Source organism: Pogona vitticeps, chromosome 12 (genome assembly GCF_051106095.1).
Source record: "Pogona vitticeps strain Pit_001003342236 chromosome 12, PviZW2.1, whole genome shotgun sequence".
Taxonomy (NCBI): Eukaryota; Metazoa; Chordata; class Lepidosauria; order Squamata; family Agamidae; genus Pogona; species Pogona vitticeps.
Genome location: NC_135794.1, coordinates 3757358 through 3772905, shown reverse-complemented (window position 1 = coordinate 3772905; position 15548 = coordinate 3757358). Strand labels below are relative to the sequence as shown.

At 46.1% G+C, this 15548-nt stretch overlaps 1 protein-coding gene across 1 annotated transcript; it reads right to left on the bottom strand.

Annotated features, from left to right (window-relative positions):
* Positions 1-435: 435 nt before the first annotated feature.
* IDH3A (isocitrate dehydrogenase (NAD(+)) 3 catalytic subunit alpha) lies at positions 436-15156 on the bottom strand. The gene is made up of 11 exons (XM_020784835.3): positions 15007-15156; positions 12054-12116; positions 10247-10330; positions 7217-7331; positions 6807-6994; positions 6434-6567; positions 4459-4561; positions 4305-4369; positions 3412-3496; positions 2532-2684; positions 436-1510 (listed from the first exon to the last, which is right to left on the bottom strand). The coding sequence occupies exons 1-11, from the start codon at positions 15028-15030 to the stop codon at positions 1427-1429; spliced, it is 1098 nt and encodes a 365-aa protein (XP_020640494.1). The 5' UTR covers positions 15031-15156; the 3' UTR covers positions 436-1426.
* Between the last annotated feature and the right edge of the window lie 392 nt (positions 15157-15548).

Sequence of the window (15548 nt, the reverse complement as noted above, 5' to 3'; positions counted from 1 at the left end):
CCCTTCCTGGTGCATAAAGAAAGTAATAATAATAGTAATAATGAAAAAAAACCCAGGCAAGCTGCTCAAACCTCCTTGCTATTTTGGGCTGTCCAGACCTGGCCCGGGGAAACGGCAGAAGAAAAGCAAAGCCACCGTGCGGGGCTTATGGGGCCGAGGGAGGGGGCACAAGCCTGGCAGTTGCAACCCGAGGGGCACCACTTCTCTACCTCCCCTTCCTGATCCCTCCTCCTCACAACACCAAACAGGACCCGTAACACAAGATTGTGGGCTACCTGGTCTGATTATACACCATTCGCTGCTGCAACGCCGTAGCTTAAATGGCCCCACCTCACATGATCTGTACGGTTCAATATCACCAGCAAGGGAGGAGACCCAGAGCTGCTTCCAGAGGCAGCTCAAGGGGACACCTCCTAGGGCCCATCAGGAACTGGCTACATGGGGGTCTTCATATCAGTCTTCTATGACGGTCGTTTGCAATCCATGAATTGAGCAGCGATTCAGAAAAATGTAGAACCAAGGTATATACTGTATATGATCTGCATCACCATGGACACAACATAAAAGGCCTCGAGATACAACAGCAATTGCAAATTATATATTTGGTATCCATTTAAACAGAAAAGCATTTGGTAGCTAGCATCATCCTTTTCCAACCTGCAGTAGATAAAAATCAATTTATATCAGTAATCTTCATAGAACAATGCTATAATAATAGATGTTGCACAGAAGAACGCTGGCGTCTAACTGGATGTCTGTTTCTTTTAACAATTTTGCTTCTATCCTAAATGGAGGAATATCTTGCATTTTTTATATATACACACACAATAGCTGAAACCAATTTTGTGTTTCTAATTTTTTTTTGGCTTTTATCCATACGTCTGAAGGACAGGTTTCAGGTGCCTGAATCAGGCAAAGAGCACCTCTCTAGGGCATCTTGGCCAGTCCGTTTAACATGGATCTTTTGCTCTAGAAAAATATATTGTGCTTTTTCAAGGCTGGCCAAAAAGATTGCTAAAACCGGCAGACCCTCCTTTGAAAGCGCTGCGATAAACAGAACGCCTCCCTTTGTCTAGAGACGTATTTAGGCATTTGCAGAGAGCAAAAGGACTCCAACGGATAGTTAGCCATTGCATGCAACGCCCACTAGAAGGGCTTCATCTTGATAAAAAAAAAATGTGCACCACTTAATAAATAAAAAGGATGAGACGTTGGAAGAAGTCCACTGAAAGCAGGCACGCGAAGGAGTGCATCCCCTTTGGAGAGGGGTGTACTTATTTAACAAAGAGGGCTCCAGGTTAAGAGTTTCCTTCCCTCTAGACTAGAGAAAAGGCAAACAAAAATGGATATGAACCACAGAGAGCAAGCGTACGTGAGCCACCGCACCCTTTCGGAGTGACTGAAATTTGCAGGATATGAAGGCGCTTCACTCTTCATCCCTGACCCGGCGACAGATTTCTGCCGTATACTCTGAACACTTCGCATTGCCTCCCAAATCTTTGGTCAAGACCTGAAAAAAAAGGGGGGGGGGAGTAAGGGGAAGAAAGAAAAAAAAGAACAGGTTATATTGACTTATATAGAAAAGTTGACCCCTTCAGTTTGCTGCCTGTGGCGCTGGAGGAGACTCTTCAGACTCCCCTGGACTGCAAAGAGAACAAACCTATCCGTTCTGGAAGAAATCAACCCTGAGTGCTCACTGGAAGGACAGATCCTGAAGCTGAGGCTCCAGTACTTTGGCCATCTCATGAGAAGAGAAGACTCCCTGGAAAAGACCCTGATGTTGGGGAAATGTGAAGGCAAGAGGAGAAGGGGATGACAGAGGACGAGATGGTTGGACAGGGTCATCGGAGCGACCAACATGACTTTGACCCAACACCGGGAGGCAGTGGAAGACAAGAGGGCCGGGCGTGCTCTGGTCCATGGGGTCACGAAGAGTCAGACATGGCTTAACAACAAAGAAAAGTTGAACCGGCTTCCCCCAATTATTGAGCTCTTTCTAGGGTGTCCACATGGACAACAGAATCCCCAGCTGGTTCACTGCTGAAATAAATCCATCGCCTAACATCACACCAGGATGATTTCAAGGAATATACTTTATCTATGTACAAGGGGTCTCTACACACTTTTAAGCCCTGGTGGTTTTTTTTCTAAGGGTTCTGGGCTGTCATGAGCCTCTGTAGTCACTGCAAGCCACCCTTTCAAGACGTTCCCCTCTGGGTGTGTTTTCCTCCTGTTTCTCCTTCACTTATATTAACCGTGTCCCGATGGCCACAACAGGCGACCAGTCACTGATGCGTCTACGTTGGCTAGCATGGTGTGAAAACCTGTCTTATAGGAGCCACCTGTGAGCCAGCCAAGGAGATCTAATAACATTAAACGGTCTTATGCTGAGGCCGAACTCTCTGGACCCAGGAGAAGAGACCGGGGGGCTAATCCAAAACAGGCTGGGTGCTTTGGCTGCATCTGAAGCAGGCCCAGTAGAAACCACCTTTGAAGATGATCAGTGTTAAGCCAAGATGGATGCCACACACCTTCCGGTCTTTGATGGTAGCAAAGCATGCATTTTCTATTTTGGAGGCATATTCCAGCATTCCCATGTGACGCAGCATCATCACGGCACTCAGGAGAAGGGCAGTCGGGTTGGCCAAGTCTTTCCCAGCAATGTCTGGAGCCGTGCCGTGAACCTATCAAGAGAGAAAGAATTCGCATCATGCTCTTTTTTTCTTCTGGCGGACAAAAGAGGTTCAACGGATGGCCGACGTGAGCGCCTGCACATCTGGGGCTTTTTTGAAAGCACCACTCAAAGAGTGGGTCCACCTAAACCAGGGCACAGTTTCTTGTTTAGACGTCTACAAGGCTTAACACTACATGGGAGAAGCCCAGACAAACAAGGCTAGTACTGGCCAGGAACTGAGAAGAGATTCCTGCATCCCATCTCTTTGGTACGCCGAAGGATGGCCAAGACCCTGTACGCTTTCCCAGGGAGAACAACGAAGAGCATCTCTTTGTTCGGATGAGTAATACGTTCAGCAATATACTGGATTATGTTTTCTCAAGGAAAGCGGCTATTTTACCATCTTAATTAAGCTCCTTTTTTAAAAGCCTGCAAAGCAAATGAAGTCGAACGGCTTGACCTATTCCTGAAACAGGGAGAAACAATGAATGGCTGGACCGCTCGGCGGTTTAGCTTTCTGGCTTTTTCGGAGCCAGAGGTTGGGTGTTCGATTCCCCCCACGGGGCCTCCTTGACCAGGGATGGACTGGATGACCCACAGGGTCCCTTCCAGCTCTGCAGGTCTAGGATTAGGATGATTACAAAAGCTGCAGGTTGCAGCAAAGCCCTGAAGCACACACACACACACACACACACACCAGAAAAGGTCCCGTTTCATGATCACAGCAACACCCTTACCGACTCAAATATTGCAACCCCATTAGCGCCGATGTTGCCACTCGGTGTGACTCCAAGACCCCCGATCAATCCTGCACACAAGTCACTGGAAGAACAGTATAAACATACAAGATTAGACACAATATTATTCAGGTCTTTGAACAGCCCTTTTTCTCCCCTTTAAATTCCATGTCACTGGTGAACAATTTTCATTTTTCACTCTCCCATTTCCCCTCTTTCTCTGATCTGCAGCTTCTGAAGGCCTCCAGAGTCAGTGCTTCACCTTTCTCAAGAACTCACAGTTTTCGGGCACCGTTTTAACCCTCAAAATACCAGTGATGAAAAATGGAAAGGGGACTCTTAGTTACTTTAAATCGTTTTTCTTTTCTTTCGTTTTTGGGGGCCTGTGGAAGTTCCCGGGGGGTGGGGGGCAGGAAAGTGGCCAAAGTTACCCACTCCTGGCAAATAGCACGGCTTGAGACCTAGCAAAGGAACCAAGGACAAACTTTACAGCTTCGCGACACAGAAGCAAAGAGTGGGAGGCCATCAGCAAATCATGCCCTTTTAAAGCATCCTGAACTTCCACTGATCATCAAGTCCTGTCTTATGTTGAAGCCCAATGAGTTTTAAACTTGATGTAGTTCTGGAGAATATCCTTCAAGGGATGTTTATCTTCCCCTAATGATGCCCCAAAGAACTGCGAGCACACCTGTTTTGCTACGGCATGGGGAAATCGAGAGCCCCTCTGTGTTGCCTGCTGTTTTATTTTGGCTGTTAATATTTTTTACATTTTCCTGCCGATATGGAGAGGCAGAGAAAGGTAATGATGCACAACAGCATCAACCGAGGGCTGTCTCCACCAGAACATACATAGAAGAAAAAACACTCTTTCATAGCAGCTCAAGTGTACTTACCTAAGAATGTCGCCATACAGGTTTGGCATGACCAGGACATCAAACTGTGATGGATCCTGCACCATCTAAGGGACAAGAGATTGGGAGCTGTTTCGGGAAGGATTGGAAAAGAGCTAACCTTAAGCCCTTTGCCACGGGTCTGTGCTATACTCACATTCAGACACACAGTGTCAAGATACATTTCATTAAACTTGATATCTTTACAGTTCTCGGCCGCTTCTCTGCATTTCCTCAAGAACAGCCCATCAGACATTCGCCTGCAAATTAACAAACGTACAAGACAAAAAAACAACAGAATGTTAGGGGGCCTAAGCTAGTCCTGTGGCCAGTGCATAAGAGAGACAGCATTCATTTACCCCCACTACGGTGTTAACAGGGCACAATAACACAGAAGGTGCAGTCTGCATTCAGAAGCTAACCGCCATGTTTCGAATGTAGTATTTTCCACTGATCCTAAGTGAGTCGTGCATTTTAAAAGGAAGACAGCAAGGCGAGGTCTTAGGAGTACGTTCAGGGCAAGTAGTTATTCCATACTATTGCAAGCCATCTCTGAAAAACATCCACTCTTGGAGTCCAGCCCAGCCAAGAGGGGCTCTCTTACACTACTCCGACCATCGCCTATAACACAGATGATACAGAGGGCAACCGGATGACGAGACAAGAGTGGATCCTCGGGGATAGATTTCTAACTCACGAGAAGGGGACACGCTCGTAGGAGCGAAGAGGACACGCTGGGCACTCACCAGAGGCCTCATTCAGGACAGGAGCACCTAACCACCTAAAGCCAGCTTGGCATCGCTATTCAGAGCCGCCTCTTCAGAGGTTGCACCATCTAGGTTCAGCAACCTTCAGAGAGACTGAACCACGACCCTCCACGTCCCTGTTGCCATGAAACCTCTGTGGCTAAACGCCAGTCTATGGGCCATGATCCCTGTTACATGAGCACCGAATCCACGACGTTCGTCGTGCACGCAGATGGCACCCTTTCGCAGAGTCTCCGTCACAAGACCGCTCAACATGGGTCCTTGTGGAACTAATCTAGTAACGTGTGCAACAGAGAACACCCCAGAAAGGCCAATCCCTCCCTTGCACTGTCACCGCTGTACAAATTGTTTTGCAGCACGCCACTTCACATTTTCCAACCTCCTGAACAATTCAATTCCAGGATCTTTAACCCCCACCCCTGATCTACCCTACAAATAAGAGGCAAACCAAGAGACTCTTCTTTTCTGCTTGTTCAGCAGCGTCAAGAGACCGACACAGAGCTATGACGAGCAGCCTTGGGGCGCAGTGGTTAAACTGTATGACCGCAGTCAAAACTCTGCTCGCGACTTGGGGTTCAATCCCAGATGGCCGGCTCAAGGTTCACTCAGCCTTCCATCTTTCTGAGGTCGGTAAACTGAGTACCCAGCTTGCTTGGGGGGTAGGTGGGAGAATGTGTAGCTTGCATAACTAAACTGTAAACCACCCAGAGAGTGCTATAAACACTGTAGGGTGGGATATAAGCAGAACAATTTGCTTTTCTTTTTGGCCTTACTTTCTTGGATTCCAACTTGCAGAACTGGATCTAGAGCCCAGAAAAGAATGTTCCCAAGCAATAAGGAAAGTGGGAAGAACAAGAGCTTCACGGTGCAGTTAAAGAGTTACACTGCATTAGACCAGAGACTGTTTACGTGCAGGGATCTGTCTAGGGACTACAATTTAAGCCCATTATTCATGCAGTCATGAACTTAGCTAGTTCTTTTCGGTTACATTATTTAGCCAATGTTGCAGTTTAATTTTACTAATCTGCATTACTGAGTATCAAACTTGTATAAAGAGAGAGCTTTCTACCAAAAACCCCAGATTCTTTAAATGTTTATTTCCTAAGCTCATTGATATATATGATCATTGTCACATATGTTACTGCCTATCCTGCTCGCTGTTCAGAAGAACACAGCTCTATCTGTATCTGTCCTACATCTTTGAGAACTTGGTACGATCCCAGATTCTCATCCATCCCTATCACCCTGCTCTGCTGGGGAGTTAAGAAAACACTCCCGCGTGAATGTGGGCTCCTACTGTAACAATAAAACATCAGTAAAGCTTTGGAACATTAGAACGAGGTTACACGGTTAGCAATCACGTACATAATGTTTGCTTTATGCACGGCCGTAACTTTGCTTCTCTGATTGTTTCTGGCGTATTCGAAAGCAAAATCAGCAATGCGCTTGCTCGCGTCCTCCGTGATGAGTTTGATACTCTGGACGACACCATCAACAATCTGGAAAACACACCAAAAGGAATGTAGGTAGTAGAAAGTGAAGTTAGGAACAGAAAAAGCTAAGCGGCTCCCACAGGGTTAGTTTGGCGAATCATCAAGTGTGCGGAGCACTGCACACCAAAATTAAACCTAGTTTAATTGCATTATGGTCAAACGTTAATGTCTTTGAGCAGTTTCCAGTACAGACAAGGCGTACAACTTTTACGGGTGTGTGTGTGTGTGGTTGGCCTTCAACCTACCAAATGCTCAATCCCACTATATTCGCCTTCCGTGTTCTCTCGTATCGTGACAATGTCGACATCGGCGTAGGGGGTTTTGTAGCCTTCGATCGACACGCACGGGCGGATATTGGCGTAAAGGTCGAAGGTCTTACGGAGCAGCAGGTTCATGGACGGGTGGCCAGCAGCGATGGGCGTTTTCAAAGGGCCTGGAACAGACAAGACCTTGATGGCTTCACGAGCTTATATCAACCAAGAAGACTAGAAAAGCAAGAGATTCGGAAAGAGATGCAGAACGTTTTCACGTACGACCAGATCGTGCCGATGCCAAACTGAACATAACAGTTCTTTGTTAAGATGCAACAAACTTAACACTCTAACTTTTCTTTTCTCTCTCTTTTTTTCCGTATGAAAAAGAAGCTCTAAAGCACCTTTCAGCCCGATCTTGTTCTTGTCCATGGATTCTTTGGCGTCTTGAGGGATCATCCACTTCCCGCCAGGTCCCTGGATTGCCGACACCTGCCTCTCTTCGAAATGAACGGGTGCCTAAAACACAATTGGTACATTTTATTTAGTTAGTTCGTTTTGATTTGTTTTATTTATAGGCCGCCTTTCTCCTGATCAGGGGGAGACTCAAGGTGGCTCACAATATTAAAAAGAACAGAATCAGAAACATAATGAGTTGAACATTAAAAAACCAATTAAACTATATGCTCGTCAAAATACAATATTGAAGAGTTAAAAAGCAAGTAAACATCAAAAACTGGCTTAACCCTAAGAAGGCATCCAGGGATTCAATTATGATTGAAGAGACAGGTGACACTGCACTCATTTGAGGTTTAAAAAAAACCCCATCAGCAATAATAAAAAGCCAAAGAGATTTTGTACTAGAACCCTGTGACACACAGTACATCATTCCCAGAAATGTAACATTTTCGAAAATTTCCATTTACTTCTGAAAAAAAAATGGGGAAGAAAAAAGGACCCCCCCCCCCCGCCATGGAAAAATGTATGCATGTAAAGTTGTCTAGTGAGAAATTTCCATTTCCTCCCCTAGTTTTTTTTTTCCTGGAAAAAAAAATGGAAATTTTCTGAAACTTCCGATCTCCAAATCTCTGACGCAAAGGTTTCCAGTCAGATTGGGGAAAGTTTCCCGGGAACACAGGAGATGAGAGGAAGCTTCGAAAAGGCTGCAGGAATTTTTTAATCTCAACCACCGTTATGGTTGCTGTGTGGACAGAAACAGCAGGGTAGATCAAATAATTCCTTACTCAACTCTTGGTACGAGCAACCCACCTACGGTAGTTCCCGATAAGAACAGAAAGATCACTGGAGTGATTCTCTCCCATCCTGCTTCCTTTTCACATGTTGCTCAACAAAGCCAGGGTCCTTCAAAGCTCGTACAGTTATGTGAGCTTCTGCGCACTTTTCCGTGGATTTCAAGGAGAGGCTAATAAAGCTATCAATTTGGTATGGTTTTTTTGTGGTTTTTTGTTGTTGAATTCTCTAAGGAAAATTTGACTCGCTTTTTTTGGTAGTCTCTCTCTCTCTCTCTCTTTTTAAAGGAATACGATGTTTTATGAAAATTATTAAAAAAATAATAAATGAAAACATTTGGGAAAATGGAATAGACACAATACTAGTTATTTACTTTCCAAGCGACTACCTCAAGAAGGCACAGGTTTATGGGCGTGGATTTTTGGTCATGCTGAAATCAGGACAGCTGCAGTTTTTATTGGTTTTAATGTTCATTTCTTAAGATCTAAATGAAGCGGAAGAGGAAATCCTGTTATTGAGTTGACCTGTCAGCCCATTATCTTTCATGATAAGGGTTCAAATCTCCTGCTCAGCCACGGAAACCCACTCCCTAAATACTTCAGTTATACTGAAAACCCTGTTAGGGTCACTACAAGTCAATTCCGACTCGACACCAAATAACAACAATGTAAGGAGGAAACATGAACATATTGCTAGAGTGCCTTTACATGGTGTACTTTTTCACTCAATGCAAGCCAAAGAAATCTCTTTTGATGCAGGCTAACCTCTGAATTCAAAGTTTCCTAAAAAAAATTCCGATCATGGCTGTGAAAACATTTGATATTTGCTGGGGCTTGTACAGAAGCAGTCAGATTTGTCTAAGGCCAACCATCTAATTTTAGAAGCAGTCCAGATTTCTCACTTGGCCATCACCAAGGGGAATATCCAGTTCTACATGTAGCTTAGTTGTAACCTTTGCAAAAAGATAGCTATGCTGCTCCGGCTGAGGACGGCACCGCTATCGTCCATATCATGCCTCCTTTCCCTTTCTCCCACCTATTTCACCATAGATTTTATGGACAATAGTTCAGAAGTGCATGACACTGGGACGGTTCGTGTATATATAAGAAACCAAGGGGGAATACTTAGTGCTGGCTAGCCTGAATTCCATTCCTTGGAAGAAGAAGGGAAAAAAAAAACCAGGAAAGGCAGGATGTAAAATATGAAAGGCTGGTTGGGCAGCCCAGCGGTTTAGGTCTCTGGCTGTGGAGCCAGAGGTGGGGAGTTTGATTCCCCCATTGTGTGCCTCCAGGGAGAAGAGCCAGCCTGGGTGGCCTTGGGCCAGCTGCACAGTCCCAGGGATCCCCCCCCTCCCCAGAAGAAAAGAAGATGGTAAACCACTTCTGAGTATTCTCTACCTGGAAACCTATGGAAAGAATCACTGTAAGTCAGAACTGACTTGATAACAAATGATAATATGAAAACAACAACAACACTGAATTCACAGGAAACTCAAAGAGGGGAGGGGTCAGATCTTTCTGTTCTTATTACTCTGTGAACACCATATACATAACCGGCGCGATAAAAGTGAAAATATCACATTGACCTCAAATATATTCTTTTTTTTCTTACTACTGCACAAACCCTCTCACTTACTCACAACTGTCCCAGATCTTCTACTACATTCCATTCCATCCCTCCATGCACATCAAGTCAACACAGAGATATATCCCCTTCTCCCCAAAAAATAAAAATAAAAAATCATTTTGGCATAATAACAGGCTTGACAGAATGCAAAGCACATGGTGGATAAAAAAAATCTATGAATTTTAAAAAATCAAGTTGATTTAAATCACAATTCAGAGCATGACTAAACATTTTTTTAAAAAAACTTAAATCATAATAAAAAATCCACATTTTAATTCCCCCCCATTGTGATTTAAATCATGATTTAAAAATCAGTTTGATTTAAATACAATCCGCCCTGGCAAAGCTGCTCCTTGCAGAAGCTCTGGTGCAACCGCTAGGAACCCAGGCCACGCAGACGGCCGCTCTAAGGTCTCCTGCAGAGGTGCCCTGTCAGCTACTCATCCCGGGAATCTGTTTTTCAAACAACCACTGCTCTCTCCGAAGAAGGGAAAACACAGGGATTCTTTCCTCCAAGCAAAAGCTCGCTTCCCCCTTTAATGGATATACTGGCGTACCTTAGCTGCTTCGAAAATTTCCACCACAGCAGCAGATATTTCTGGTCCGATGCCATCGCCTGGGATCAACGTTACTGTACGAATCTAGATATAAAAATAATAATAATAACAATTATAAGAGTACACCTGCCAGATGACGTAACTAAACACAGATTCAAGGAACCCTGTGGTTTGAATGATGCAGAACAACTGGATCACCCTTGAACCATAGGATGGGCAATGTGTCTCTGTGCATGCTGTTGGACTTCAACTCCCAGCATGCCTCAGTCCAGGCTATGCTAGTGAGGGCTGCTGGGAGTTACCCTCAGACAACCGGAAGGCTCTCCGAACATAATCCTGCACTCAGAGGACACAGCCCGCTTTGCATGCCTGACAATTTATTAGCTCACCTTCTTCACCATTTACCGTCACTCAACGTATGATCCACATACAGATTTTATTTTCTTTGGGACTCGGAACTTGGATGTTATTGCACTACTATGCTTCTGAAATTTTCCTTCCTTTGGACAGAGGAAATATTTCTGATGGGCTCCCTTGACCTTCTCACCCCAAGGTTTACACACAAAATATTCTAGAATATATACAGTAGGCCCCTTGTATCCACAGGATCAGTATCCACTGATACATCCACAGTCTGAAAACATTAAAAGAAAAATCCTAGAAATGTATATTTTTAAAAATGAAGTTACTATAACTGGCCGTTAGAGAAAGCCAGAGACCATGCTATGTCTAGTGCCTGCTATTAACATTGTTGTTGTTGTTTAGTCGTCAAGTCGTGTCCGACTCTTCGTGACCCCCATGGACCAGAGCACGCCAGGCCCTCCTGTCTTCCACTGCCTACCAAGGTTTTGTCAAATTCATGTTGGTCGTTTCGATGACCCTGTCCATCCATCTCATCCTCTGTCGTCCCCTTCTGCTCTTGCCCTCACACTTTCCCAACATCAGGGTCTTTTCCAGGGAGCTGGAATAGTGATTAAAATAACGAACCCTATAATCCTTGTTTTTCAGCACCTGCGCGAGGGGGGGGGGGAATCCTACTGTACCTATAGCGTGAAAGTAACAAATAAATGTACCATATTCTTAGGAGGAAACTAGGGCAAATTAGATAGCTCTTTCTAAAATTCCGAAACATTTAAAAATCTATCCATCTCCAGTGGTTACACAAAGCCACAACCATGACATTGCAAGGTGTAATCCAAGATAGGGTTTCAGGATCCTATCTCTGTCCAGGTTTCTCTTTTGATTGCACATGCATGAAGTATGTATCATCGGCAAAACTAAAAACAATACAAGCCAGCTTAAAAGGAGGCATAACTCAGAAGGCAACGAGGCACAGATCTGGAAAAGGCAGCCCTCCAGAAAATGCTGAAATTGGCGAAGAGCGTGCGTGACATCTTTCAGCAATTAACAACCATGCGATTACAGGTGGATAATTCTAAAGCGTAACAAACTAAATAAAAAGGATCCGCTCTACGCAAAGCAGGAATGTATTCTAGATAGCAGAAACAGAGGAATATTTTCCTGAAGGAAATATTCAGAACAGAGGATAAGAAGGTTCTCAACTTTTTTCCCCGTTGAAATTTGGCAAGTATTTTGCGCGACTAATTTGAGGCATTAAACACAAACAATTCCAATTTTCTTTGACCATGCACTACAGTTCTTAAGGGCAAGAAATCAAAACCGAGCTTGCCTTCAGATTTATCTAAACTGACACGAACATGGAATAAGCCGGGTTTCCCTTTTGCCATTCACACCTTTTCTTGAGAAACTTCTTAAAAAGAAAAAAAAGGCATACTATTATACTCACAGTGCTACCAAAACTTCTGGTCACCTGTTTTTGGTTTTGAAAGCCCCCTAGTAAACGGAAGACCTGCAGAAAGGTAATAAAAACAAGGGGGGGGGGAGAGATGATTTGGGATAAGCAGGCAATAGAACATCTGATTTCAGCTTCTTCTCTGCTCTCCTAGAAGTCAAAAGACAGATGAAGCTGATTGAGACCAGACAAGCAGGCCCATGAAACCATTCTGAACAGCTTCCACACGTCCATCTCAAAAGACTAAAACTATATACCGTATTTTTCGCTCCATAAGATGCACCTTTCCATAAGACGCACCAATTTTTTAGGAGAAGAAAACAGGAAAATATAATCTGTTTTCTTTGCTCCATAAGACTCACAGACTTTCCACCCCCCTGTTTTGTGGGGGAAAAGTGCGTCTTATGGTGCGAAAAATGTGGTGAACACTCATCCTTTCTCCATAAGGACAGATGAGTGGTTTAGGTCTCTGGCTGTGGAGCCAGAGGTTGCGAGTTCGATTCCCCACTGGGCCTCCTTGACAGGGGATGGACATGATGATCTACAGGGTCCCTTCCAGCTCTGCAGTTCTAAGATAAAATTATTATACAATCATAGGCCAGAATCCTATTGGCTATTTGTACCAGAGCAAGCATAAAGCTCTAAATCTCAGGCACAAATGATCACAAGGAAGTAAACTGATGCCTGAATTCCTCATCCCACAATCAGGGACACCAGAGACTTGCTAACGAGTGGCATTGCCCCGTGCGATTTATGCCACGGCCCTTAGGGATTCTGGCTGTAATTTTAAAGGCAACCCCAGAGGGCATTATCGGAGGGCTAATGATGGTGGAGGTGAGGGTGTCATTGAATAAGATATCTGCTAGTATCATGACAATTAGACCTGTGTTCCTAAGTTCCGTATAATGGCCACATTTTGGAGAGCTGCTTTTGGTTGCCCCAGGATGCAATGGAGAGGGATGGCGGTTTGCAGAACTGCTCTGATTTGACACCCCCAATCTCCTGCAAGCCTCGGAAAGACATCACGGCAGTTATCATCTGCTGCTTGCTTAGTACATGCTCCAAAGAAAGCAGACACTGGTATCTTCGAAAGAGTCACTGCAGGACAAAGTAATTGCACTTACCGGCTCCAGGGAAAACTTTTAGTAAGGAAAAAAAAACCAACACTCTCTAAGGTTATTCCACCTCTGCAACAAGCTAGAGAAGGTCAGGCTGCTCAAAGGGAGGGCCAGAGGCTACGCCAGTTAATCTCGGCCAAGTCAAAGCTGCCCCTCGCTCCAGTGACCCTCCATAATCCAAGTCGTCGTCCGTTGTCCCGAAAGGACATGGGAGACAAAGCTCTCGACTTGTTTCAAGGAGAAGGATTAACGTAGAATTCCACATTGGTCTGTAATGGCACTCCCAACCTGGTATGGTACTCAGCCATGTTTATAAGGAGCAGAGGGTTAACTGCCCCCCCCAAGCATCTAACACCCCCCCTCAAGAGTTTGGAAGCCTCTATTTTTCATTCGCACCCCCAAGCAAGAAGGAATCAGGGCGATTGACACCGTAAACTTGGTGCACTCACCTTCTGACGGCGAGGAATGGCTCGGCTGCCGTGAGTCTTTCTCCAGACCCACCTCCCCTTCCCACAAATTCGGACAGCAAATCGGGAAGGCCACTCCCTGTGAGGACCTTCAAGCTCAGGTCAGCCTGCTTTTGACTTTTGTGGCTCAACCCGTGCCACTAGCTTACAATTATTATTTAAGGAGCCTCCCTTGATACATGTGGACCCGGTGTTTCCACGATAGGCTACAGAGGAAGGCTACCTCCCCCACTCCACGAAAGCACATTTTTAGCATATGATAAATAACAAATAAAATCTCTACTGTCTTCCATGGAGGAGGCAGACCAGAGAAGGGCAAAGAAGGGGGTGTGAGGGGTCCCCCCCCACCTTACAAGTCCTTCTTTTGCTAGCTGGCGAGCTCACCTGCTGGGCGTTCTACGCCTCCGATACCTGGGGCACCTGTGGCGACCAGGTGAAGCTCTGGAATCCAAGACCAACTTCAGAGATGATGCTTCTTTTAAAAACCCGGCTCTCCAAAGCGATGGGTGAAACCCTGAAGCTACTCCATTCACACTAACTAGCACAAGATTTTTTTTTAAAATTAAAATAACAATGAAAACGGGCTCTCCAGATACACTTGGGTCCCAAGAGGGAAAACCCAATCGAACAACTCGAAACCTGCCAATTATCAATCAATCAATCACTGGTTATTTCAGAGTCACAGATAAGATAGCTCAGTGGTTTAAGGCCTCTGGAAATGCAAAGCCAGAGACTGGGAGTTCGATTCCCCCCCCACCCCGGTGGTGCCTCCTTGCTAAGGGCTGGACTGGATGATCCGTAGGGTCCCTTCCAGCAGTTCTAAGATGATGATGATGATGATGATGACCGATTATTAAAGCCCTGCTTGCCTGGGGCTCAGGAATTCCTGGATCTGGTGCTCCAAGATAACTCAGGAAGGTGACCTTGAGCCAGCCACTCTTTTTCTCCCCTGTCCTACCTCGCAGGGTTGGAGGGAGGGCAGAAGAGATGCCCCCCCCAAAAAACCCCACCCTATAAAGAGCACCAGGATTAAATGAAGGAAGGAAAAGAATAAGGCAGAGAGAGGCTGGGAGAGGGGAACCCTCAGGGTCCAGCCAGCCGATCTCCCCCCCCAACACCCTGTCCTACCTGGCAGGGCGGTTGTCCCGAGGGCTTGGATGGGACACAGACCCATCCAGGTGAAACACGTGGGGTAGTTCCCTCTCCCACCGATAGGGGGCGAGCAAGGTCTCGCCGGGTGTAGGGTGGAAATCTCGCGAGATCTCCTCTTGCGGTGAGGGGGGAACCCGCCCGGCCAAGGTGACCCCCCCACGGGCCCGCCCGCCCTCCATTGAAAGTCGGTGTCCCTCCGTCCCTTCTCACCTTCGGCACCCACGAAGCAGCCATGGCGGGCGGGCGACGGCACCGAAACTCCCGCTCACCTTCCCGCGGCCTCCTCTGAAGGGGGAAAAAAGGACGAGGCCTTCCCTCCGCCGTTGCCGTCGCCGGCGATTGGCCCGCACTCCCGCCTCCCCCCCGACTCAGCCAATCAGAGCCTGCGCCCTGTTCCAGCTTGGGAGAGGATTGGTGGGAAAGCGCGGAGAAGTCCCGCCTCGCCCCTCGCCCTGCCCCTCTTCCGCGGGAGGCCGCGCCTCTGCCCCTTGGCCAGCGGGGCTGAAAGGGGTGGAACAGTGGGCGGGGCTAAGTGCTGAGTTTTTGCATGCCCCGCCCAGAAAGGGGCGGAGCTCACTCATATATGAATAGTAATGAATAGGCAGAATTAAAGGGCCAGGCGCGTATGATGGAGACACGTGTTTGTAAATAGACAGACCATACAGGTTAGGAACACGAGATCAACCCATAATAATTGCGTGTTACTTGTTACAACGCAATCCTAACCGGACTTTCCTAGAAGTGAGTCCCAT

What these genes read in the sequence shown, in the direction of transcription:
- IDH3A (XM_020784835.3), bottom strand. Translation starts at nt 15,030, where the DNA reads ATGGCTGCTTCGTGGGTGCCGAAG. An exon ending in ATAGTGGGATTGAGCATTTG is followed by an intron (nt 6,568 to 6,806) that starts GTAGGTTGAAGG and finishes TGTGTTTTCCAG; the next exon opens with ATTGTTGATGGTGTCGTCCA. An exon ending in GGGTTGCAATATTTGAGTCG is followed by an intron (nt 2,685 to 3,411) that starts GTAAGGGTGTTG and finishes CTCTCTTGATAG; the next exon opens with GTTCACGGCACGGCTCCAGA.